The 23211-nt window shown below is 44.4% G+C and overlaps 1 protein-coding gene across 1 annotated transcript; it reads left to right on the plus strand.

Moving 5' to 3' along the window:
- Nucleotides 1–14277: 14277 nt before the first annotated feature.
- On the plus strand, nucleotides 14278–18035 carry LOC144690623 (uncharacterized). Its single transcript, XM_078558309.1, has 4 exons — nucleotides 14278–14393; nucleotides 14610–14745; nucleotides 15260–15389; nucleotides 17400–18035. The coding sequence occupies exons 2-4, from the start codon at nucleotides 14649–14651 to the stop codon at nucleotides 17644–17646; spliced, it is 474 nt and encodes a 157-aa protein (XP_078414435.1). The 5' UTR covers nucleotides 14278–14393; nucleotides 14610–14648; the 3' UTR covers nucleotides 17647–18035.
- The last annotated feature ends 5176 nt before the right edge of the window (nucleotides 18036–23211 follow it).

Consider the following 23211-nt stretch of genomic DNA (forward strand, 5'->3'; position numbering starts at 1 on the left):
CCCATTTTCATTGCAAATTGCAACATCTTGATAAAATAATGGGAAATAAGATTCTCCAGAATGCAATGTTCTGCATTAATAATTCTTTGACATTTCTTGTATTCAGCCACATTTTCTTATCTGATGTACTTAAGTATTCTGTGTGCTTATGCCCAGTGAGTTGACTTTGTCCCAGGATTGGGCAGCTCATATTATGATGATGCTCCCAGTGCTGGGGGAACACGATGGTGGCATTTCCTGTCCCAGCAATTCTTAAAGGGCTGAAATGTACCACTGGGCCAAGTGGGCGGAGACCTTTACTTGTTATGGGGAGAAAGCTTTAAAAGATGAAGCTGAAGGAGGTGGAAAGTAATTTTTCACCGGATCAGTGCTGGGGTCACTGCTGCTCAGCATTTAAATAAATGATTTACACTCTAGAATCAGGAGTCTATTATCAAAATTTGCATATGACACAAAGACCAGAATTTTCCAGCCCCGTTGGTGTGGGTGGGACAGCGGGTGGGGGACAATATGGTGAGACTGCCAAAGATTGGTTTCACGCCATTGTGAAACCAGTTTGCGATTGTCCGCTCCACCTATCAATGGCGGGCCGCATTTCCCACTGCCACACATCGGGAACCTCAGTTCAATACTTTAGCATTTTATTATAAGCCCTGCTCGCCGGAATCATTCCCCCAACGCAGCATCATCCAGGTACGTTAGTGTGATTGCACACTGACATGTTTCACAACTGTACATAAGCGATGAGCACCTGGCGGGTTGTACTTTACTCAGGACTTCGAGGTTTGTTTGCCTACCTTGCTTCGGGCAGCACTCACAGTCATCAGCGCCAGGCTTCACAGACAGCATCACATCACTTTTAGGGGTGCTCAAGGGCAGATCTCTATCTACCAGATCAGCCATAAAGCGGGGGTGGCTTTTCAATGGCTGCAGGGCTAGGGAGTGCTTGGGGAAGGGGGAGAAGTGGCCTCAGGCAAGGGAAGAGGCTGCAAGGCTAGGGCTGTGCCCCAGGGTGTGTGTGGGGGGCACATGTTGTTCAGTGCAAGTGGCCTCAAGATGGTGAGGGCTGAGGAGGCAGTGTCCAGAGGAGATGAGGCTGGATGGAGATGTGAGGGTATGTGTGTGAGAATGGGTGGTGATGTCGCTTGAGCTGGCAGTGAGTGAGATGCCAGTGAATGTGTGATGGGCTTGAACGTGTGAGTTTAGAGTGATTGAGATGATTGCCATACCCTGGTGGTCATTCATCTGTTTTGTGCACTGGATGGCCGAACTCTTATGTGCAGCATTGGCACTGACCGCCTCTGCCATTGCTTCCCAAGCTGGGGTGGTGAGACTGATGGGCTTCCTGCGGCCAGAGTGGGGGTAGCGGACATCGCGCTGGCCCCCATGGTGTCCAGAAGGTGTCCCAGGAATGTGTCACTGAATCAGGAGACTGCACTCTTCTTTGCTTTTGGGGCTATGTCTTCACAGGTGCCCTCCTGGGCTGGAAGCATTGAGGAGCATGTGCGCAGCTGCAGTTTAAATTGGCACCCTGCATGAGGAAACAGCGAGGTAACAGCATGGCGAGCAAATTGGAGACCGCCTGCTAGCAATCCGGAATGTTCCTGGTGGTTACATAATTAATGAGTTGGGAAGGGCAATGGACAGGGTGGATAGGGAGCAGCTGTTCCCCTCAGTTGAAGGGTCAGTCACAAGGGGGCATAAGTTCAAGGTGAGGGGCAGGAGGTTTAGGGGGGATGTGAGGAAAAACATTTTTACCCAGAGGGTGGTGACGGTCTGGAATGCACTGCCTGGGAGGGTGGTGGAGGCGGGTTGCCTCACATCCTTTAAAAAGTACCTGGATGAGTACTTGGCACGTCATAACATTCAAGGCTATGGGCCAAGTGCTGGTAAATGGGATTAGGTAGGTAGGTCAGGTGTTTCTCACGTGTCGGTGCAGACTCGATGGGCCGAAGGGCCTCTTCTGCACTGTGATTCTGTGAAGGGCACGAAAACCCATCATGGCGGCTGGCAGGCGAAACAACATTTTCCCGCCCGCTACTGCACTTAGTGCGAATCTGGGACGATTTTTATGTATTAATTATGTCACAAGGGTTGTAACTCACAATCTGTCTGCACCCTTTCCCATTCAGGCAGGCAGCACGCCAAGGAGGCAATTGTAAGGGACCTACTAGAGCAGGAAATGTGGCGGAAACTGGAATTTTGTTTTCCCGACAATCAACAGCAGGTTTGTGGCACTTTGCGCCTGATGCAGGCCTGTGCCAGGTTTCTACATGTAAAACATTTGCATATCACGAATGCCCATTAGAGTAAAACTTTGTTTTAATCACATCCTACCTTCAAGATAAAGTCAGCAGCACATGCGAATCTCGTGGTAACTGGTTCATGTTTGTTTAAAGGTGGGTGTGCAGCAGTTGGCTTTGTGCAGTTGCGTTTTCCTTCTTGAACTCTGTGGCACAAAGAGGGCCTCAGGAGAACGGCAGCTTTCATGGAGGCTCAGGACTGGCAAGAGTGGTCAGTGGTAAGGGGGGAATGTACAGTGGTGGTAGGGGCTTGGAGGAGCAGAAGAGGTAAGGACCTTGGATGTGGTGGGGGTGATGGGTACGGTCAGTCAAGGTAAGAAAATGAGGGGCCTAAAGGGCAGTGTTAGCACTGTCCACGTGTGGGTCCATTGCAGTATGTTGGTTAGAACATTTTAATTCTCCTCGCTGAGAGTGATCTCGGACAATGTCCTGCACAATGCATCAACGGGAGGGCCAGCTGAGCCTGCAAGTTCAGTCACGTCCCACAGAGGGCAAACAACGCAATCACAAGAGCCAAATTTCCGAGCAGTGGCAATCACGGTTGGATTGCCGCTCCGCTCCTTCACATTTTCCTTAGTCTGGAGCTGCAGATTTCCTCGCTCGGACTTCCCAGCCCGCTTCCTGAGAAATGTGCAGTGTACCAGTTCCAGAGCCCGCTCTGTGCAGGGCAGCAGAAGTGAAGGCCTGCCCCCTTTTTACTGTGCTAACTGCCATGAACCAGTAAGTTCAAAGCTCCCAGCCACTTTGACAGGAGAGAAGGTAAGTGTGGAAGGTAAGTGGGCGAGGGGTAGGGTGGTCGGGGTGGGTTGGGGCTGGTCATGGGGGTAGTCGAGCAGTTCAGGGGGTTGGGGAGGTAGTTAGGGGGGTGGTTGGAGGGTAGTTGGTGTGGGTTCAGTAGTATAATTACTCAGGGGCTAGAAGTGGTTTTAATCCTTCTAATTTTTCCTGGGTTACTATTCTGTTAAGAGAATTGGAACCATCTGAAACCTCCAATTTAAATGAGATGGTTCCCGGTTCAGGGTAATTGCCCGACAAGTTTAACATTCCTGGGAAATTCCTGTGCAGTCCTTACACGGGGACTTTCCGGGGGGTCCCCCTGCACAGCTACGGAGGCACTTGCGGAATTGACCCCAGCGAAATGGAAGTTCTGGGCCAGAACTGTCACAATGCAGAAGGAGGCCATTCGGCCTATCATGCCTGCACTGGCACTCTGAATGAACAATTCCCTTAGTGCCATTCTCCTGCCTTCTCCCTGTAACCCTGCACATTCTTCCTTTTCAGATAACAGGTCTAATTCCTTTTTAAAAGCTTCAGTTGAATCTGACTTTACCACACTCTGAGGCAGTGCATTCCAAACTCTAACCACATGCTGTGTGAAAAAGTTCTCCCTCATCACGCTATTGCTTCTTTTAGTAATTACTTGAAACCCGTGCCTTCATTCTCGATCCTTTCACGAGTGGAACTGGTTTCTCTCTACCTACACTGTTCCGACCCCTCATGATTTTGAATACCTCTATCAAATCTCCTCTCAACCTTCTCTTCTCCAAGGAAAACAGTCCCAACTTCTCCAATCTATCTTCATAATTGAAGTTTCTCATCAGTGGATCCATTCTCGGGAATCTTTTCTGCACTCTCTCCAATGTCTTCACATCCTTCCGAAAGCGTAGTGCCCATAATAGGATGCAATACTCCAACTGAGGCCAAACTAGCGTCTTATAAGAGTTCAACACAACCTCCTTGCTCTTATATTTTATACTCCTGTTAAAGCCTAGGATACTGCATGCTTTATTAACCGCTCTCTCAACCTGCCCTCCCACCTTCAGTGATGTATGAACCCATACACCCAGGTCCCTCTGCTCCTTCACACCCTTTAGAATTGTACCCTTCTTGTATATTGTCTCTACATGTTCTTCCTACCAAAATGAATCACTTTGCATTTCTTTGCATTGAACTTGATCAGCCACCTGTTCACTCATTCCACCAACTTGTCTATGTCTTCTTGAAGTTCTACACTCTCCCCCTCACAGTTCACAACGCTTCTGAGTTTTGTATCATGCGCAAACTTTGAAATTGTGCCCCGTATACCAAGATCTATATCATTAATATGTATCAGGAAAAGCAAGAGTCCCAGCATCGACCCCTGGGGAACACCATTACAAACTTTCTTCCAGCCTGAAAAATATCCATTAACCACTACTCTCGATTTCCTATAATGCAGTCAATTCTGTATCCATGTTGCTGCTGTCCCTTTATTCCACAAGCTATAACTTTTCTCACAAGTCTGCTGTGTGGCAATGTATCAAATGCTAAATACACACTCGACACTAACATGAACATTCAGAAAAAAGTGAATGCAAAAACACAACGATGTTTCTTCCACATAAAAGAAATGTCCCCAACTCCCCTGTAATTATCAATCATGTGAACCATGAGGCCAGTACACTTAGCTCTCTGACTAAGCTCGTCTCAAGTGTCAATGTGTACACATAAATGAAGTGAAAACAATGTAATGTGAAATATTTACAAGCAAAATTTAAATTTTCAAAACACCCCATGGCACCTGTGTTCTCAATAAGTCTTACGCTAATGGCAATGGAGCAGGAAAGTTGTAGCCATGATGCAAGGCCTCACTATTTGTCCAGGAGGCTCATTTATAGCCCACCCACAGCTGCTGCATTGGCCACTCACTTAACCTGTCTTTACCTATTCCCCAGCCTCTGTCCTCTTGAAGCCTATCGCTATTCTCCTCATAGTTTACAATCCTTCAAGATTTGTGGCATCTGCAAGTTTTGAAATTGTACCCTGAGCACCCAAGTCTAGTTCATTAATATTGTTACAGACAGGGGAGGAGAAATAAACTGAAACCCTCAATTTTCTTCACTTACTGTCCACAATCAATGTGGTGTTTTGGAAAGGTAGATATGTGTATTCCTAAGGTCAATTTAAAGAACCAGCAGCAGACTTTCATGGGTTTAAAAATACAGAAAATTATTTATCCACACATTCACCCTGAGTATAAACGCTATGTCAGTTACATACCACACACTCGAGAGGGATACAATGATAGAAGTTAGTGCACTTCTATAAATACCAAACCAAAAGAAAAGTTAACAGTTCATTTCCTTGGCATGTTGTAGGAGATAAGTCATTGCATCCCAGGTAGAGAAACAAATCCTTTTCCACTCTTGGACTGCGGTTCAGACAAGTTCAAATAGCTGAAATCAGATATCTGGAGTGTTGCAGGATTACCTTGAAGAAATGAATGTTCGGCAGGTTACGAAGCTAGGCACTTGTGGTTTTCATATCGGGAGGTCATATTTCTTTACAGATGGACTTGGAGTTTTAGAGTCAGGCTGCGAGGCTTTAAAGACTTTTCCACCTCCTGGTTGTTAAAAGGCAAATATGGCAGCGCCTTTTGCTGCAGCTCCTGTCTTTTTGATGTATTTTGCAAACTGCCCAGGCATTTTCTTGGGTCTTGGAATAATAAAATATTTCAATATCAGAGGCCAGTTTCAGTCATTTCCCCTTGATGTGCAATGGCATTACCATCATTGAATCCCCCACTATCAACATCCTGGGGGGTTACCATTGACCAGAAACTGAACTGGACTAGCCATATAAATACTGTGGCTACAAGAGCAGGTCAGAGGCTGGGAATCCTGTGACGAGTAACTCACTTCTTGACTCCCCAAAGCCTGTCCACCATCTACAAGGCACAAGTCAGGAGTGTGATGGAATACTCCCCATTTGCCTGGATGAGTGCAGCTCCAACAACACTCAAGAAGCTTGACACCACCCAAGACAAAGCAGCCTACTTGATTGGCACCACATCCACAAACATTCACTCCCTCCACCACTGATGCACAGTAGCAGTAGTGTGTACCATCTACAAGATGCACTGCAGGAATTCACCAAGGCTCCTTCGACAGCACCTTCCAAACCCACAACCACTACCATTTAGAAGGACAAGGAGCAGATAGATGGGAACACCACCATCTGGAAGTTCCCCTCCAAGTCACTCACCATCCTGTCTTGGAAATATATCACTGTTCCTTCACTGTTGCTGAGTCAAAATCCTGGAACCCCCTTCCTAACAGCACTGTGGGTGTATCTACACTGCATGGACTGCAGCGGTTCAAGAAGGCAGCTCACCACCACCTTCTCAAGGGTAACTAGGGATGAGCAATAAATGCTGGTCCAGCCAACGAAGCCTACATCCCGTTAATGAATAAAAAAAAGTCACATGATCAATGGCCTTTGTCCACCCAGAATGGCTTAAAGCTAAAGGTCATTGATATACAACAGGAGATAGATAGTAGTCTTTCACATTTATTTTGTTGATAATTTGGTCTCTTCAGTTCTTTCTTGTGAGGCATTGATCTTGGACATGAGAAGTCTAGACATCTATTGACTTTAAGTTTTGAGTAAACCACAGATAAATAACATATGTAAATCTTACAGATAACATTTATTTTGGTATGTCCATTCCAGGGGGAGGCCCCAACCCAGGGTGATTCAATTAGATCTTTTGGAAACTTCAGATAGTCTGCGTTGATTAAGCAAAGGTCATCTGACTCATGGCAGCCATCTTTGCCACTTTGAGAGTGTCCATTTTAAAATATAAAAGACAGTTCCAGAAACTTCCACAGAAACAGGGTCCATGTTTGAAGTTATGAATAGGACATGCCTTCATTGGGCATGACAATATGTATCAAGAAAAACAATGGTCCCAGCAGCAACTTCTGGGGAATCCCACTGTATAACTTCCTCCAGTCCAAAGCACAACCTGTTCACCACTACTCTTAGTTTCCTGTCACACAGCCAATTTAGTATCCGTGCTGTTACTGTCCCTTATAGTCCATGGGCTATAACTTTGTTGTCAAACTTATTATGTGGCACTTTGTCAAATGCTTTTTGGAAGTCCATATACACCATATCAACCTCATCACCTTCATCAACCTTCTCCCATACCTCATCAAAAAAACTTAAGCATTAATCTGTGTTGACTCTGCCCAATCATATTATGATTTTCTAGGTGTCGTGTTGCCGTGTACCTAACAACAGATTCTAGCATATTGCCTACTACTGATGCTGGCTAATTTCCTCCTCTCTCTCTCTTCCTCTTTTCTGGAGTAGTAGGATTCTGTTTGCAACCTTCCAATCAATGGGAATTCTAACTCTAGTCTCTAAGGAATTCTGGAAGATCAAAACCAATGTATTCACTTTTTCTGCAGTGACCTCTTTTAAGACCCTAGGATGTTTGCCATCAGCTCCATGGGGTGGTCAGATTTTTGATCCATTAATTTCTCCAGTACTATTTCTTTACTAATTCTAATTTCTTTAAGTTCCTTGTTCTCACTAGACCCTTGCTCGCCCCCTATTTCAGGAATGTTTATGCCTGCTACTGGGAAGGTAAATAGAAATTATTTTATTTAATGTCACTGTCATTTCCTTGTTCATCAATATATTTGTCCCTGTTTTTGTCTGTAAATGACCCACGTTTACTTTAGCAAATACAAATTCAGTAAATGCTGGAAATACTTAGAATTCCTGTCAGCAACTGTGGAGAAGGAAACAATGGGCAGAATTTTGCCCTTGGTGTGCGGGCTCAGCGCGGGTTGGAGGAGGCGGTCAGGAAGCCGGCCGCGATTGGCAGCGCACCGTGATTTCACGCTGACGGGCCAATTAAGGCCCACCCATCGTGAAAGGTGGCTGGGGTGGGCGGGGGCAGGGGCATGATGTCCGCTGGGTCCAATGGTGACCCAATTCAAAAGCGGCCCGGGCAGCTCCCGGAAAGCTGCCACGGATGGATGCTGAAGTCTCCATAGATCCCGTTGTGGTTGGACATGGCAGGCGGGAGGGCACGTCGGTGGGGCGCTTGGCCCCGCGTTTCTCAGATGAGTGCCTTGCTGCCCTCCTGGAGGAGGTGGCTTCCAGGAGGGACACCCTTGTCCCCTGGGACGGGAGGAGGAGGCCCCTCACCTCACCAAAAAGGCCTGGGACGAGGTGGCCTCCAGGGTCAGCAGCCACGATGTGGTGAGGTGCACATGGGTGCAGTGCCGGAAGCGCTTCAACAATCTCCTGCGATCGGGAAGGGTGAGTACTGCGTTGACATGGGTCACTTTGCAGAACAGGTAAGAGCTGTCCATCCCCCTGTGGGCCTCAGAGGTGTTAGAATGTGAGTAGCAAATGTCAATGAGGCAGGAGCTGGCCAAGGGGGTGAGCCCTGGCTGCTTTGACTGAGTGCCTTGCAGCTTCAAGGTCACAAATCGGCTGAGCCCTGCGAGGTGTTCCTCAGGTGGGGTTGGCCAGGCTGCAATGGTGCTGCAGGTAGAGGGTGGACTAATCAATGCTCCTCTGTTCTTTCAGGAGAAGACAAGCCATAACAATATTGAGAGGTCACGGACTGGCGGGGGCCCCCCATACCTCCTCTCCCTCACGCCTTATGAGCAGGAGGCCCTGGAGCTGGAGAGGTACCATGCACCTCAGTCAAGTGGCCATGGTGAGGTTGGGGTGCCAGGGGGAGGTAAGGGTGCAGTGCACTGAGGTGAGAATGTCGGTTATTGCAACCATTCCAGTATAGTCTCTATATTGATGTGAACATCGAACCTGAAGTCCCCATTGATAATGGAAAGACGAGGGCACCATGATGCATATCTCTGTCTCACCCAGGTGCCAGGCATTCACAGTGACAATGTCATGACTTAAACTAATGACATGTCCTTCTTGTCCCTTTTAGACTCACCAGCAGGCGTTCACTTTGAGGAGACTGAAGGCCCACCCCTGAGCCCGGAGGACCACCATGCTGACCACGCACCTGCGTCACACCCCCTCTGTCAAGCAGGTGCCAGCACAGATACCGGCACATAAGATGGACATAAGATTGCTGTGTAGCCTATCGGTGCACATTGGTCAGGGCACTTCACACTCGCTGAGGAGCAGGCAGAGGCAGAGAGTGCCCAGGGCACCGGCAGTTGGAGGACTGCAGGAGACCAGGATGATGCTCAGTCGAAGGCTGATGATGAGCCTCTGGAGTCGTCCGTGAGGCAGCAGATGCTGGATGTCCAGTGAGATGTGCGGGAGGATCTGGCGGAGATCCATGAGGGTCTGCGTGTCATGGTTTCCGTTGTGGACGAGTACCTGCAGAGCATGACCACTGTGTTGACCCTCATGGCCGAGCGAACTGCCTCCTCCATTGACAGAGTGGCGACTCTCATGGAGAGGCAGCTCTAGCGATAGAATCAGGGGTTCCTGGGGTTGCGCTCAGACCTGCAAGCCCTCACACAGGCACTGACCTCAGGAAGTCAGTGTCAATGTGGGAGATGGATGAAGCACCCAGTATCCCAGCTAGGTGCCCGTCCATCAATGGTGAGCAGGGAGGTCCACAGCGACCTCATGTTGGCACACGAGCTGCCTGTCGTCTCTGCGGGCTCCTCTCAGGGCGCTCTGGATAACGGCAGCAGCTCCTCCGCACCTCTTCCAGTGACCGTGGCATCTGATGAGGCTGCGATGACTGGGGAGATGCCAGCCGTGGCACTGGCTGTTCCCTCCCAGGCGGGGCCAGCACAGGCTCCACTGGCCAGAGGATGACTGCCGAGGTCATCAAGGCCAACAAGGCAGCAGAGTCAGCAGGCTGTCTCCAATGTCGGTGCCAGTGAGGGGGGAGCACCTAGAAGTAAATGTAAGTTTAAAGCACCTTAAGCACAAGGCGGATTAGTCACGGGTAATATTTTGCTCCCCCATTTTGCTTTGACTTTTTTAATGGTGTGATTAAAAATACCGGTTAATGTTTATTTCCGCTATGCTTAACATTCACAATTAAATGAGATGTAATTTTGTGCAATTACCTCTGGATGCTTTATTTGTTCTATAGGTGCAGGGTAGGCCATGATGTTATGATGGATGTGTGTCCCCTGAAACTTTATTGCACTGGCACAGGGTGTATATTGTTAACCGAGGAACTGGTCCTGTCAGGGATCTAGTATGGAGCCTGCAGCCCTGGCATGTGGTGGTGATTCTTATTTGGTAGTCTAGCTGAAGGAGCATTGGATCAAAGTGTCCCTGGTGCCCCTGCCTCCCTGGAGGTTACCCAAGTCAGCGTCTATGCCCTCAGTGCTCTCCTCACTGTGCTTGTCCTCGGACTCACTACCGGATTCATCATCTGTGGCCTGTTCAGCTGTGTCAAGATCTCTCCCTCCAGTGAGTCCCCCCTTGCCAGTGCCAGATTGTGGAGAGCGCAGCATGCAACCACGATCAGTGACACTCATTCTGGGGAGTATTGCAATGCCCCCCACTGAATGGTCCAGGCATTGGAAGCGCATCTTGAGAAGACCTATGGTCCTCTCTTCCCCCGTCCTTGTGGAGACATGACTTGTATTGTAACGCTTCTCAGCTTCTGTTCTTGGGTGGCGGAGAGGTGTCATAAGCCACCTTCTGAGGGGATAGCCCTTGTCACCCAGCAACCATCCATCCAGTCGGGCTGGAGAACTGAAGAGCCTCGGCACCTGAGAGTGTCTCAGGATATAGTGTCATCAGAGCTGCCAGGGTACCTTGCACAGACTTGTAGAATCTGCATCCTGTGGTCACACACTATCTGCACGTTCATGGAGTGAAATCCCTTCCTGTTAACGAAGGCTCCTGGCTGACCCGCTGGTGCCTTGATGGCCACATGTGTGCAGTCGATTGCACCCTGGATGTGGGGAAACCCAGCGATCGCTGCAAAGCCTCTGGCTCACTCAGCCTGGCTGGTCTTGCCCATTTGGTAGTGAATGAAAGTCAATGCATGCCAAAACAGAGCGTCTGTCATCAGTTTGACGCAACTGTGGACGGCTGATTGGGAGAGTCCACACAGATTCCCCACTGAGCCCTGGAAAGAACCAGAGACATAGAAGCTGAGGGCCACTGTGAACTTCAGACCCACTGGCATGGGGTGTCCACCCACACAATCGGAGCTGATCTCAGGCCTAATCATCTGACAAATAGAGGTCACTGTCTCCCTTGAGAGGCTGAGCCTCCTTCGGCATTGCACCTCGGACATATTGAGGTAGCTGCGTCGCCGCCTGTAAACCCCGGAAGCAGGAAAGTGGCGTCTTCTGCAGCCCCTTCCACCTTGGACTTCCTGCTGGCCCTGCCCCCCTTGTGCCTGCACCTCTCCTCCCACAGATCCCTCCCCTGGAAGCTGCATTGAGACACCGGGCCTCCTCTCCCTACTGCCCCTCTCTCCTCAGAGAAGGTGCCTCCAGCGGAGACCACAATCCCCATTACCAGGGTAAGGGAAGGCTGTCTGATACCTGGAAATGTCCACATAGTCTGAATCCTCCGGGGGCCTGGCAGATACCAATGAATCCAGAAATGAAGCCTGGAAATGCTCTAAATGCAGCTCTGAAGTGAGATGAAGCTGTTCTGTTCACAGAAGAAAGCAGCAGCAAGTGATATCCTGCACTCCTCACTACTCGCATTGACAAGGCCACTGACCCCTCTTATCCCGCCCGTGAATGAGGTTTTGTAAATTGTGACCTGCCTGCCTGCCCCTTTTGCCCGTGCGACGGCCTGAAAATTGCACAGACTACGCAAAACTGGGAGCCAATTGGTCTCTCAAGGGTCTTAAATGGCCACTTACTTAATGACAGGTGTGCCTCCATATTCATCGTGCGCCCGCCTAGTGAAATATCACGCGAGTGCGCGTTGATGTTGGCATGCTCGGCCGAAGTCATTGTGCGTTATTTCATGCTGAAGCAGGTCAGGCGGCGCCCGATTGCCAAGCGAAAAATTCTGCCCAATATTAATGGGCAGAATTGTACACTCCACAGGGCCCAGTTGGCAAATTGTATATAATTCCCAGCACCTACATATCCCCCTTGACCCCTCTGAATTTTTACAAGCAATAGAGTGGGCGTTGGGTGGTCCACCCAACCTTGGGCCAATTGAGACCCATAAGTAGCCACTTCAAGGCCTCTCGCTGCACTGCTGCAATTTTTCCTGCAGCCATCAGAGGAGGTGCAGCAGGTTGAAGCTCACCAGGTCTCAGCCCTCGGGCTATTGATGGGAAAGGGGGCTACCTTCTTTACGGGCTCTTTGGACCCATTGGAGACCCCCTTCCAAAGGTCTAGCCCCTTCTTGGGTTTCCCCTCCCCTCAGCCTGTGCACATAAGCTCCTACCCCACTTTGCCCCTCACCTGGGCTTCCTAACTTGGCTTTGCTGAGCACCCTCCAACTTACCTTTCCATCTGGCTTCAGTAATGACCTCATTGGGGCTGCTGTAGTTCCAGCAGCGGCCACCTCTCCCAGTGGCTCTCCTGGGACCAGAGAGCTGCCGGCTATTTGAGTGGCTAACAGCTCTTGGGGGCAGGACATCCTCCCTCGAAAGGGGCAGAAGTCTCTTCTGAGCCAATTAATGCCCTTCCAAATGCTAATTGGCTGTGGGATAACATTTTTGCTGGAGGCTGTGGGAACCTCTCGATATATCAAATCCTGCCTTCAGATCAATGATCTATCATCAGAACTCGATTACTTTCTCTAATCTCTTCCTTTTTACACACCAATAGAAGCTTTTACAATCTGTTTTCAAGTCTCTAGCTAATTCACTCCCATTCTGTTTATTTTTCTTTATCAATTTCTTGGTCATCCTTTGCTGGATTCTATAATCTTCTCAATGCCCAGGCTTACCTTATCTTTAAGCCTTTTATTTTATACTATCTTTAACTCCTCTTGCTGGTCACAGTACAACCACTTTCCCTGTGTGGATTTTATTTCTTAAGGGAGTGTAAAAAAATGCCATTGCTCCACCCTCTGAGTGAAGAAATTTCTCTTAACCTTAGTCTTAAGCAGTCAACCCCTCTTCTCAACATTCTGTCCCCTAATTCTAGACTCTTGAGCCAGGGGAAACATCCCATCAGCACCTACTCTGTCCAGCTCTCCCAGAATTTATATGTTTCAATGAGATCACTTCTCATTCTTCTCAATTCCAGCAATTATAGACCCTACTCAATCTCTTCTCCTGGGACAGCCCTGTCATCCCAGGAGTCAGTTCAGTGAACCTTCATTGCACCCTCTCTAAGGCAAATATATCCTTCCTTGGGTACAAAGATTAAAGCTGCACACAGTATCGTAGGTGTGGTCTCACCAAACCCCTGTACAACTGCAGCAAGACCTCATTTCTCTTATGTTTTAACCGCCTTCTAATAAAAATGAACATGAAATTCCCCTTCCTAATTGCTTCCTGTACTTATAAGTTAATTTTGTGTTTCTTGCATAAAGACATCCAAATCCCTCGGAACACCAACATTTAATAGTTTCTCAATATTTACAAAATAATGTTTTCTATGCTTCCTACCAAAGTAAATAACCTCGCATTTCCCCACATTACACCCCATCAACCATCTTCTTTCCCAGTCACTTCTCACAAAGAAACCAGGCTGACTTTGTCGAATCATATTGTGAGTTTCTAAGTGTCCTCACACTACTTAATGGATTCCCAATGCCTGATGTCAGGCTAATTTCCCTGTTTTCTCTCTTCCTCCTTTTTTGAATAGTGGGGTTACATTTACTACCTCAAATCCACTTCTAAGATATGACAACTACAGTAATGGGACCGTGCAACTTCCTACTATGTTTATCGTATGACAATCAAAGTCTAAAATTGTAAAGTTTGAAAAAAAAAGAGAAGCCTTTTCAGATGTTACACTTGCTACTATTTATCCCATTACACTAATTTTTAATTTACAGTGTATGTTACATTTTATACAAGAAAGATACTTCTGGGTATTCTTTAAAACAGCGCATACATTTAGAATTGGTGTTTATTTAAATATGTAAAAGCAATTTATTTTTGTAAGAATTGGTCCATGTTATCTAATAAGGAACAAATGTTAATGTTTATTGTTGCCGAATAAATCTAAAACAGATGGTAGAAACATTTTTAGCTCTGCCCAGATGTTAAGTACTTATTTTCTCTTTTCCACACCCTGAACATGTGATGCAGGCACCATCTCTGCATGTTCCAGTAAAAGATTCAAATCAATTCCAGATTAAACATCTCATAGTGTTTGTTGCACTAAGAGACTTCCCAGTAACAACTTAGTTCAACACAGGGTAGGCAGTCATATTTACTTTTCATAGCGATATACATCACTTTGAAAAGTTGTATTTTCATGTTACATTATTTCTATTTTAAAGTGTGTGTTGTATGTTTAAAAGTCTGATATTTTAAAAGTTTTTCATTTAGACTTCTGTAATGTTTTATTTTCACTTGAATATATGCCACACTTACCGTCTGTTTGTTTCCTTTTTGCTCTCACCTCGCTTTAGGATTGCCACCGAGGATAGTTTCCTACTTTTCAACTCAGTATGTTTTTCAGACTCTGTGTGTTTTTCCTGTTTCTCCTGCCTGTGATACACGGCAAAAAACATGGTCAAACTGGCGAATGGAATTACAAAGATGGATGTAAGTAATCTTCCCCTTGTAACTGATTTACTGTACAGCTATATTTTAAATTTCATTAACTACAAGAAAGATTTAATAATCAATGTGAATGAGCCTTTAATTGATGACTTGGAGACACTGAAGAACATGCCATCTGTCATTTAATGTTTGTAAATGTGATTAATAAAATTAAAATATGAAATATAAAACTCAAATAAAATCAGTAAAATCACAAACATATTTTATTATCTAAAAACCCTGTCTATTTTTAAAACGCTAAAAATATTCTGTTAGCACTCAAAAGGTTAATTCTCAGAGCATAACAAAGATTGCAAGGATTTGAAATTTTGTTTGTACTTCTATCTGTAATGTGACAAGATTGCTGCTCCAAATTGCTTTCCTCAGGTGTATCAAATCATGAAAACAAATAGCAGAAAGATTTGTTTCACTTAGGATGCTTTATAATACTAATTTTCTTTTTTAAAGCAATTCAGTTAATATGAATAATTTATAAATATTTACCCTGTTTTTGTAGCTGATAAAGTTAATGTGCGTGGAGTTGCCAATCTGACGCAGGTGCTGGACAACTGGAGATTCGACATTTTGACTCAGATGAGAGACATACTGACAAATGACCACCAGTCCTTCCTCCCTGACTATTCCAGGTGATAGATGTTTATTGTATTCTGCAATGATTTAAGCTGATTGATTTAATTGCCTTGACTAAATTACTATGAGGAATCTTTTCAGAGAGTTAGTGATATCACAGCAGTGCTAAATTTAATTTTATTTATCTGAGTGAAGTAAGGATAGGAAACTTGGATTGAGTTTCAGATTCTATGGTCAGTTTGATTGTTATCGACTCGTGAACTGGCTCCTGTCCACCTAATTAAAAATCAGACCTGATTCATTATCTGTACAAGTGCAAACTTGGCTGTTTTCTGGCCAACTCCAGTTGAGATTGCATTTTTCAATGATTCTATACCTTAACCCAGTTGCTGAGCTGGACTCATTTTGGAACTGCACTGAATAAATATTTCAGTTAAATGTTTGGTTTGGCAACTTCCAATGCAGTAGCTGGAACCATCATTTTGCATCTGGATGTGTCACTGTTACTTTCTGGATCCTATACTTCGCTAAAAATAATTTCAAATCTGTTCCTGAATTTAGAACAAAAATGGTGTGGTTTTGACACATATTTGGAAAGCTAACAGGCATGTTGGTTTTGAATAATTTGGAATAACTTATGCCACGTTGGCACAATCCTGGATACAATTGCTGTTGCTACTATCAGCAATCAGAAACAACCTGCTTTGATTTGGCGCAAAAGGTGGAATTTTGCTGCAACAAGAACCAGAGATTGCAGCTTTAAAATAGCAATTAACATTGATTTTACCAAATGACTTCAGAACATTGGAAAGCAGAGAACATTGTTGACGTGGCTATTCATTATTTCAGAACTTTGGAAAGCTAAAGTTACTGACAGAAGAACATAAAGGAATCAGAGTTGATCCTGATTTTCAAGACCATACTCAGATATTTAATAGCTGTGCACATCTCAGATACCACCCAGAACCATAGTCACATTTAAAATAGAGTTAAAAACAAATCTCCAAAGTACATAGACAGGAGACGAATACAGCCTTTAAGACTGCTTTATTTTGTGGAGCTGAACAAGTGAGTCTTTATTTCATAGTATTTCTATTTGCAAATAATTCTGTCACACATGGAAAATCCCAGTATTGTCAGTAAGTATACGACAAGAAAATAATCCTTGGGTCCAGTTCTAGATGAGAATGTTTTCTGCTCTCTTTCCTGCTACACATCCACACACACACAACAGACAGGCAAGCATCACACTTTCATTCCGATCAGCAGTAACTGCAAATATCTTAATGTGTATGAGCAGTAAATTATGATGACTATTACAATGTTAAAAACCTGTTATTAAAAATGATGTTTTTAAATATTGCTATTGAATATTTAGAAAAAATACCTGTTGCATCCTCATACTTGGATGTTTTTTGGAAGACACACATTCCATTACAACACCAGGAAATCAGATGCAAAACCTGATAATTATAGATGGTTATAGTTACTATAGATACTGATAGTCATAGATAAACTCAGGCTGTATGTCATGCAGGTGATCAGGACTAACTAGGAGACTCAGATTCATTCACTATAGAAGAAATATACTGTGGACAAAATCAAAAACCATTTGCAAACACACCACTGATCTATAAATATATAGATCAGAGTCGATACAAGGTTTAAAAATGTAAAAAGGTACCTACTATTGTAGTGACGGTCTGATTAGCTCATTCAGGGAAGTTGGGCTGGAGAGTAGCTGAGTCCAGGAATATAAAGGAGCACAAGTAACATGACTAGAGATATGAATGCATATTTCCTCCCCGCAGGGAGGGAGGGGAAATCAGAAAGCGGACCAATTTGACCCAGTCTCATATACCTTCAACATTCAGATTAAAAACAGGACAGTCCGAGGTGTTTCATTGGGGTAGCTGTTAACTCATAAGGGGAACAATGATGTTTTATTTAGCAAAACTTAAATCAGGAAAGAAAATAATGGTGAAAAAAAAGGGTGCTTTCAAGAAGTGCATCTTTTTAAAATCAAACACTTGTGGTTTTCATATTATGATTTCATTCTGTTTCAGAATAACACCTCTTTCAGAGGCACTTGGTGACCTATTCAATGAGTTCAATGCTCTAAAAGAACGGCTAGGAGATCTGACTGAAAAATTTAGTGCCCTGGAGGTTACTGTTGATGAAATGAAAGCTAAAAGTGCTGCTCCAAACAGCTTATCACCTCATGGCCCCAATGGCATGCCACCCAGGCAAAAACTGAATCCACCAAAGAGAAAAGTTCCGGTTCCAAGGAAAAAGAAGATTCCCCAGCAATAAACCAATGCAAGAATGATCTGTAAAACTCAATTCATATATATTATATATATATATATATATAATACACACTCACAAAACCTGCAGGATTTGCATGTAGTGTTTTGCAATTTGGTTTGATGGTAGACATTTATCAAGTGCTCACACAGAGATATTGTTAGCTAAGAACATTTCTTATACTGTACTTCCAAAGTCTGACAATCACATTTCTGTGTCTTAACTAGTGTTCTAAAAGTATGTTTTATTACTACTTTTCCTTATTGTCTACATATCTTAAGCATATGCAATAATTGTATCGTAGAAAGTGTATCTTTTGTTCAGCATTTATACTAAAAGGCTGTTTAAATTAAAGAAAGTACAGCAATATCATGCCTTCATTCGCTCATTCTAAATGACTTGCGTTTTATTTAAATGATTAAAATCGGCCGGTGTATCACAGGTCCTGATATGCTGGTATTTTGGGGGGAATAAATTCTTGTACCACCATTTTCAGGCTCAAACCAAGTGATGCAGGTGTTGGGGAGGCCAGCACGATAACTGCCCAAAATTGTTCCTTGGGCCTCATCAAAATAAATGAGCTGAGCTGCAGGTGCCCGATGCAGTCACTGCTTTGCCGCACTGCAATTTCTAAAAGCTGCCTCCTTTGAAAGGGTGCTGTGGAAAGTCCTCGGGGTTGGGGGGGAGAAGAAATGAGGGGGACCCACCCCAGGCCAACTGTGGAAACACTCCTGTTGCTCTTAGCTCCATATTAATGAAAAAGTATATATTAAAAAAAATTTTTGGTTATTGCCTCCAATGTCCCTACATTGGGTTAGGCTGCACATACACCAAGTAATCCTGAATGGAGGAGGCCAACCCATTCCTCAGGACAGATGAGTTTCTGCAATGGATCTTTGGACAGTTGTTAAACCCTTCTGTAATATGTACAAGGGTATTAGGCGGCTGCCATGGGCTCCTGAAAAATAGCCCAGCTTCATATTTTGTGCTGGCGTCCTTTGATGACAGAATAACATTCCTCAAACGTCGGTAGTGCTGAAAATCCTAGAGTCCATTATAAAAGATTTAATAGCTGAGCACGTGGAAAACAGTGGCAGAATCGGATAGAGTCAGCATGGATTTTTGAAAGGGGAATCATGCTTGACAAATCTACTGGAATTTTTTGAGGATGTAACTAGTAGAGTTGATGAGGAGGAGCCAGTGGATGTGGTTTATATGGACTTTCAGAAGGCTTTCGACAAAGTCCCACATAAGAGGTTGGCATGTAAAGTTAAAACGCATGGGATTGGGGGTAGTGTATTGAGATGGATAGAAAACTGGTTGGCAGACAGGAAACAAAGAGTAGGAATAAACGGGTCTTTTTCCGAATGGCAGGCAGTGACTAGTGGGGTACCGCAGGGATCAGTGCTGGGACCCCAGTTATTCACAATATATATTAATGATTTAGATGAGGGAATTAAATGTAGTATCTCCAAATTTGCAGATAACACAAAGCTGGGTGGGAGGGTGAGCTGTGAGGAGGATGCAGAGATGCTTCAGTGTGATTTGGACAAGCTGAGTGAGTGGGCAAATGCAAGGCAGATGCAGTATAATGTGGATAAATGTGAGATTATCCATTTTGGTAGCAAAAACAGGAAGGCAGATTATTATCTGAAAGGCTATAAATTGAGAGAGGGGAATGTGCAACGAGACCTGGGTGTCCTTGTACACCAATCGCTGAAGGTAAGCATGCAGGTGCAGCAGGTGGTAAAGAAGGCAAATGGTATGTTGGCCTTCATAGCCAGAGGATTCGAGTACAGGAACAGGGATGCCTTGCTGCAATTGTACAGGGCCTTGGTGAGACTACACCTGGAATATTGTGTACAGCTTTGGTCACCTTATCTGAGGAAGGATGTACTTGCCATAGAGGGAGTGCAGCGAAGGTTTACCCGACTGATTCCTGGGGTGGTGGGACTGACATATGAGGAGAGATTGAGTCGATTAGGATTATATTCGCTGGAGTTCAGAAGAATGAGGGGGGATCTCATAGAAACCTATAAAATTCCAACAGGTCTAGACAGGGTAGATGCAGGAAAGATGTTCCCGATGGTGGGGGGAGTCCAGAACCAGGGGTCACAGTCAGGATGCGGGGTAGACCATTTAGGACTGAGATAAGGAGAAATTTCTTCACCCAAAGAGAGGTGAGCCTGTGGAATTCGTTACCACAGAAAGTAGTTGAGACCAAAACACTGTTTTTAAGAAGGAGTTTGATATAGCTCTTGGGGCGAAAGGGATCAAAGGGTATGGGGAGAAAGTGGGAGCAGGCTATTGAGTTGGATGATCAGCCATGATCATAATGAATGGCAGAGCAGGCTTGAAGGGCCGAATGGCCTACTCCTGCTCCTAGTTTCTATGTTTCTAAAACTGATCCTTTTTGCCCCTTGTTTTTACCTGGCAAACAGCCACAATCAGGTTCACTTTCTTTCCCTCTACATCCAAGCACAGAATGTAAAAATTATTGTAAAATTTTTGTTTCTTTAGCAGTAATGTTTGTTAGATCAGAGGTTATTTTCTGTACACTGGAAAACGCGACTGACTATGAAGCAAGGGTTATATTTTGTAGTTTTCAAAATATGATTTCTAAATTATTCATTGTTTATAGGTAAACTAAACATTTATTCATTTAAAACCATTAAATAATGTTTTCTGAAAGAATAACTATTATAAAAAACACCAACCATTACTAATTTTTAATAAAAACTTTTCATATTCCCTTGATTTTACAAATTAAGCTCTCAGTAGAAACGAAAAGCATAAATTACAGGGATTATTAAATGATGCTAAACCATTGAGTTAACTTGAGGCATCTGGCACCCATTTTAAAGGCTCCGTGCTCCCATCTAAGATTTAAAAATGACCTTCAAAGTGTTTGCACACATTTTTGGTGTGAAGCACACCATGTCCCAGTTTGGTAAACGTTTTACCCATGCCTGCTTACTGAGCTCTGCCGACATGCTGCAGTGTTAGCAGGGTGATGTCAGTGAGCAGGGCTGAATTTCGACTCCCCACTGCAATTATAGAAGGTCTGACTGCCTAGAGTGCCCTCTGCTGACTTCACTAATAACAATATGACGCAAACCATCATGAATGACTCTCAGTCAATGCTATTTAAAGGCATCATGCAGGAATTGCAGATAAGCTGCTATATCCTGACCTTTGGTTGCTACACAACTTGAGAGTTTTTGAATTATTCATAAGGCCCTAGCCACTATAATTCGTCCAGAGTGAGGTGTACAGGCTGCCCTCGCATTCTCTTGTTTACCTAGAGACATGGATGGTCTGGTAGGACTACATCTAGGAATTGATGATGTCCAGGAAATGCACAAGGACCTGACAGGGTAAGGCAAGCTGCCAGAAGAGGTGGAGGAGCCATGAGTTCAGCAAGAGACTTTATCCACCAATGGTGTTGAAGGAGCACGTCTTCAGCTTCAATGCAGAAGGTTGTGAATGTCAGTTCCTGTAGCCACACTGCAGCCTGAAAGCAGATCATGGATCACACTGCCCCTGGCTCTCAAAATCACTGTTGCTGTCATGCTTTATGCAAGTGGCTCATTTCAGGTTGCATCAGAAGACACATGTGTAACAGTTTGGAATTTGCCATGCACAGTTGTATTGGGGATGTGGCCCACACTACGCAAAGGGAAACAAATATATTTCATTCCCTATTACGAAAAGAGCAGAAAGAAAAAGTACGAGGTTTCACCCACATGCTGCAAGGTACCATTGACTGCACACACATTGCCTTGTGTGCTGCCCATTACCAAGCTGCGATTCCACTCCTTCAATTTACAGTGATCACAGCAGTGAATCTGACTGGACTGTACCCGATATCATTGCAGAATTAATGACTTATTTATCCTGTGGCAGTCCTCTCTATGATGCTGATTAGAGTCTTTTGATGATACACATAAGGAGGCTATTCATTCCTTCATGTAGTGCTGGCTTTTTGAAAGAACTGTACAATTAGTCCTACTTCCCTCCTCTTTCCCTGTAGCTCTGCAAACTTTTCCTCTTTAAGTATTTGTCCAGTTCCTTTTGAAAGTTATTATTGAATTTGCTTCCATCACCCCTTCAGGCAATGCTTTTCCAGATGGCAAAAATCCCTGTCCAAATATTGTTTTCCTCCTCTTGCTTTTGTTTTTTTTTGCAAATTATGTTCAATCCATGTCCTCTGGTTACTGTCCTTTCTGCTAGAGCTTGTACAAAGGCAACGTAATAATTATGGGGGAAGTGAATCTTCACATAGACTGGGGCAATAAAATCGGCAAGGGTGGTCTAGAAGATTAATTTGTGGAATATTTTCCAGACAGTTTCCTGGAGCAATACATATGGAACCAACTATGGATAAAGCTATCTTAGGTGTAGTATTGTGTCATGAGGTGGGGTTGATTAGTAAATAATCCACTTGGAAAGTGACCATAATAGCATTGAATTTCATGCTACGTTTGAAAGCGACATGCTCCAACCATAAACAAGAATCATAAATTCAAACAAAACCAATTACATAGGTTGATGGGGTAAATAGGCTAAAAGATATGGTGGTAAAAGAACACTGGGGAAACATTTGAAGAAAAAAAATCAAAATGTTCAATAAAAATACATTCTGTTGAAGAACAAAAACGCGGCAAGAAAGGCCCATCTATGGTTCACTACTTGGCAAAGTATGGCAGTGGTTTGCTATTGCCTTCTGCAGTACTGCTGACCAGGAAACTCTTACCATCTGCCATCAAACATATTGGAAGGATTTACAGGCTGATAATCAATTTATTTGACCACATTATAAATGCACTCTCTGTGGCCATCAAGTCTCAGAGTGGAGCTAGAACCTAGAGTTTTTGGTTCAGAGCGAGGGGCACTACCAATGCACCACAAGACCTTCTCTAACATAATTTATTAAAAGGAAATCCTATTTGACAAATTTAGAGTTTTCTGAGGGAGCAACCAGTATGGTAGATAAAGGGGAAATAGTAGACGTAGTATACCTGGATTTCTACAAGCATTCGATAAGTTGTCACACAAAAGATTAATAGACAAGATAAGGGCTCATGGAGTTGGGGGTTAGGGAATGTAGGGTTGGGCACGATGTAATATATTAGCATTGATAGAGGGTTGGTCAATAGACAGGAGGCATAAACTGGGCAGTTTCAAGTTGGCAGACTGTGACTAGTGGAGTGCTGCCAGGGTCAGTGCTGAGATGGCAGCTACACATGGATGACTTAGGTGAAGAGACAGAGACTAATGCATTTAGGTTTGCTGATGATACAAATGATAAATAGGTCCCTAACCAGATGGTGATGCATGAAACTAGACAAATCCTTTTCTTGATAGATTCTTCATTTACAAAATGCAACATCGTATTTGTCTGCTTATCTCCCAACCCAGTGTCCCAGAAATGCAGGAGTAAAGTCCCTTATTTATCACATCTATTAGAGCCACTGTTTCTGCAGCTAGCGAACTTTCAGCCACCTTTTTTATTGGCCAAGGGACAACACTTTATATTTTTACTCACCAAGAATATTATAAACCCAGCTG

This window comes from Cetorhinus maximus, chromosome 15, assembly GCF_964194155.1.
Source record: "Cetorhinus maximus chromosome 15, sCetMax3.hap1.1, whole genome shotgun sequence".
In the NCBI taxonomy this organism is placed as follows: domain Eukaryota; kingdom Metazoa; phylum Chordata; class Chondrichthyes; order Lamniformes; family Cetorhinidae; genus Cetorhinus; species Cetorhinus maximus.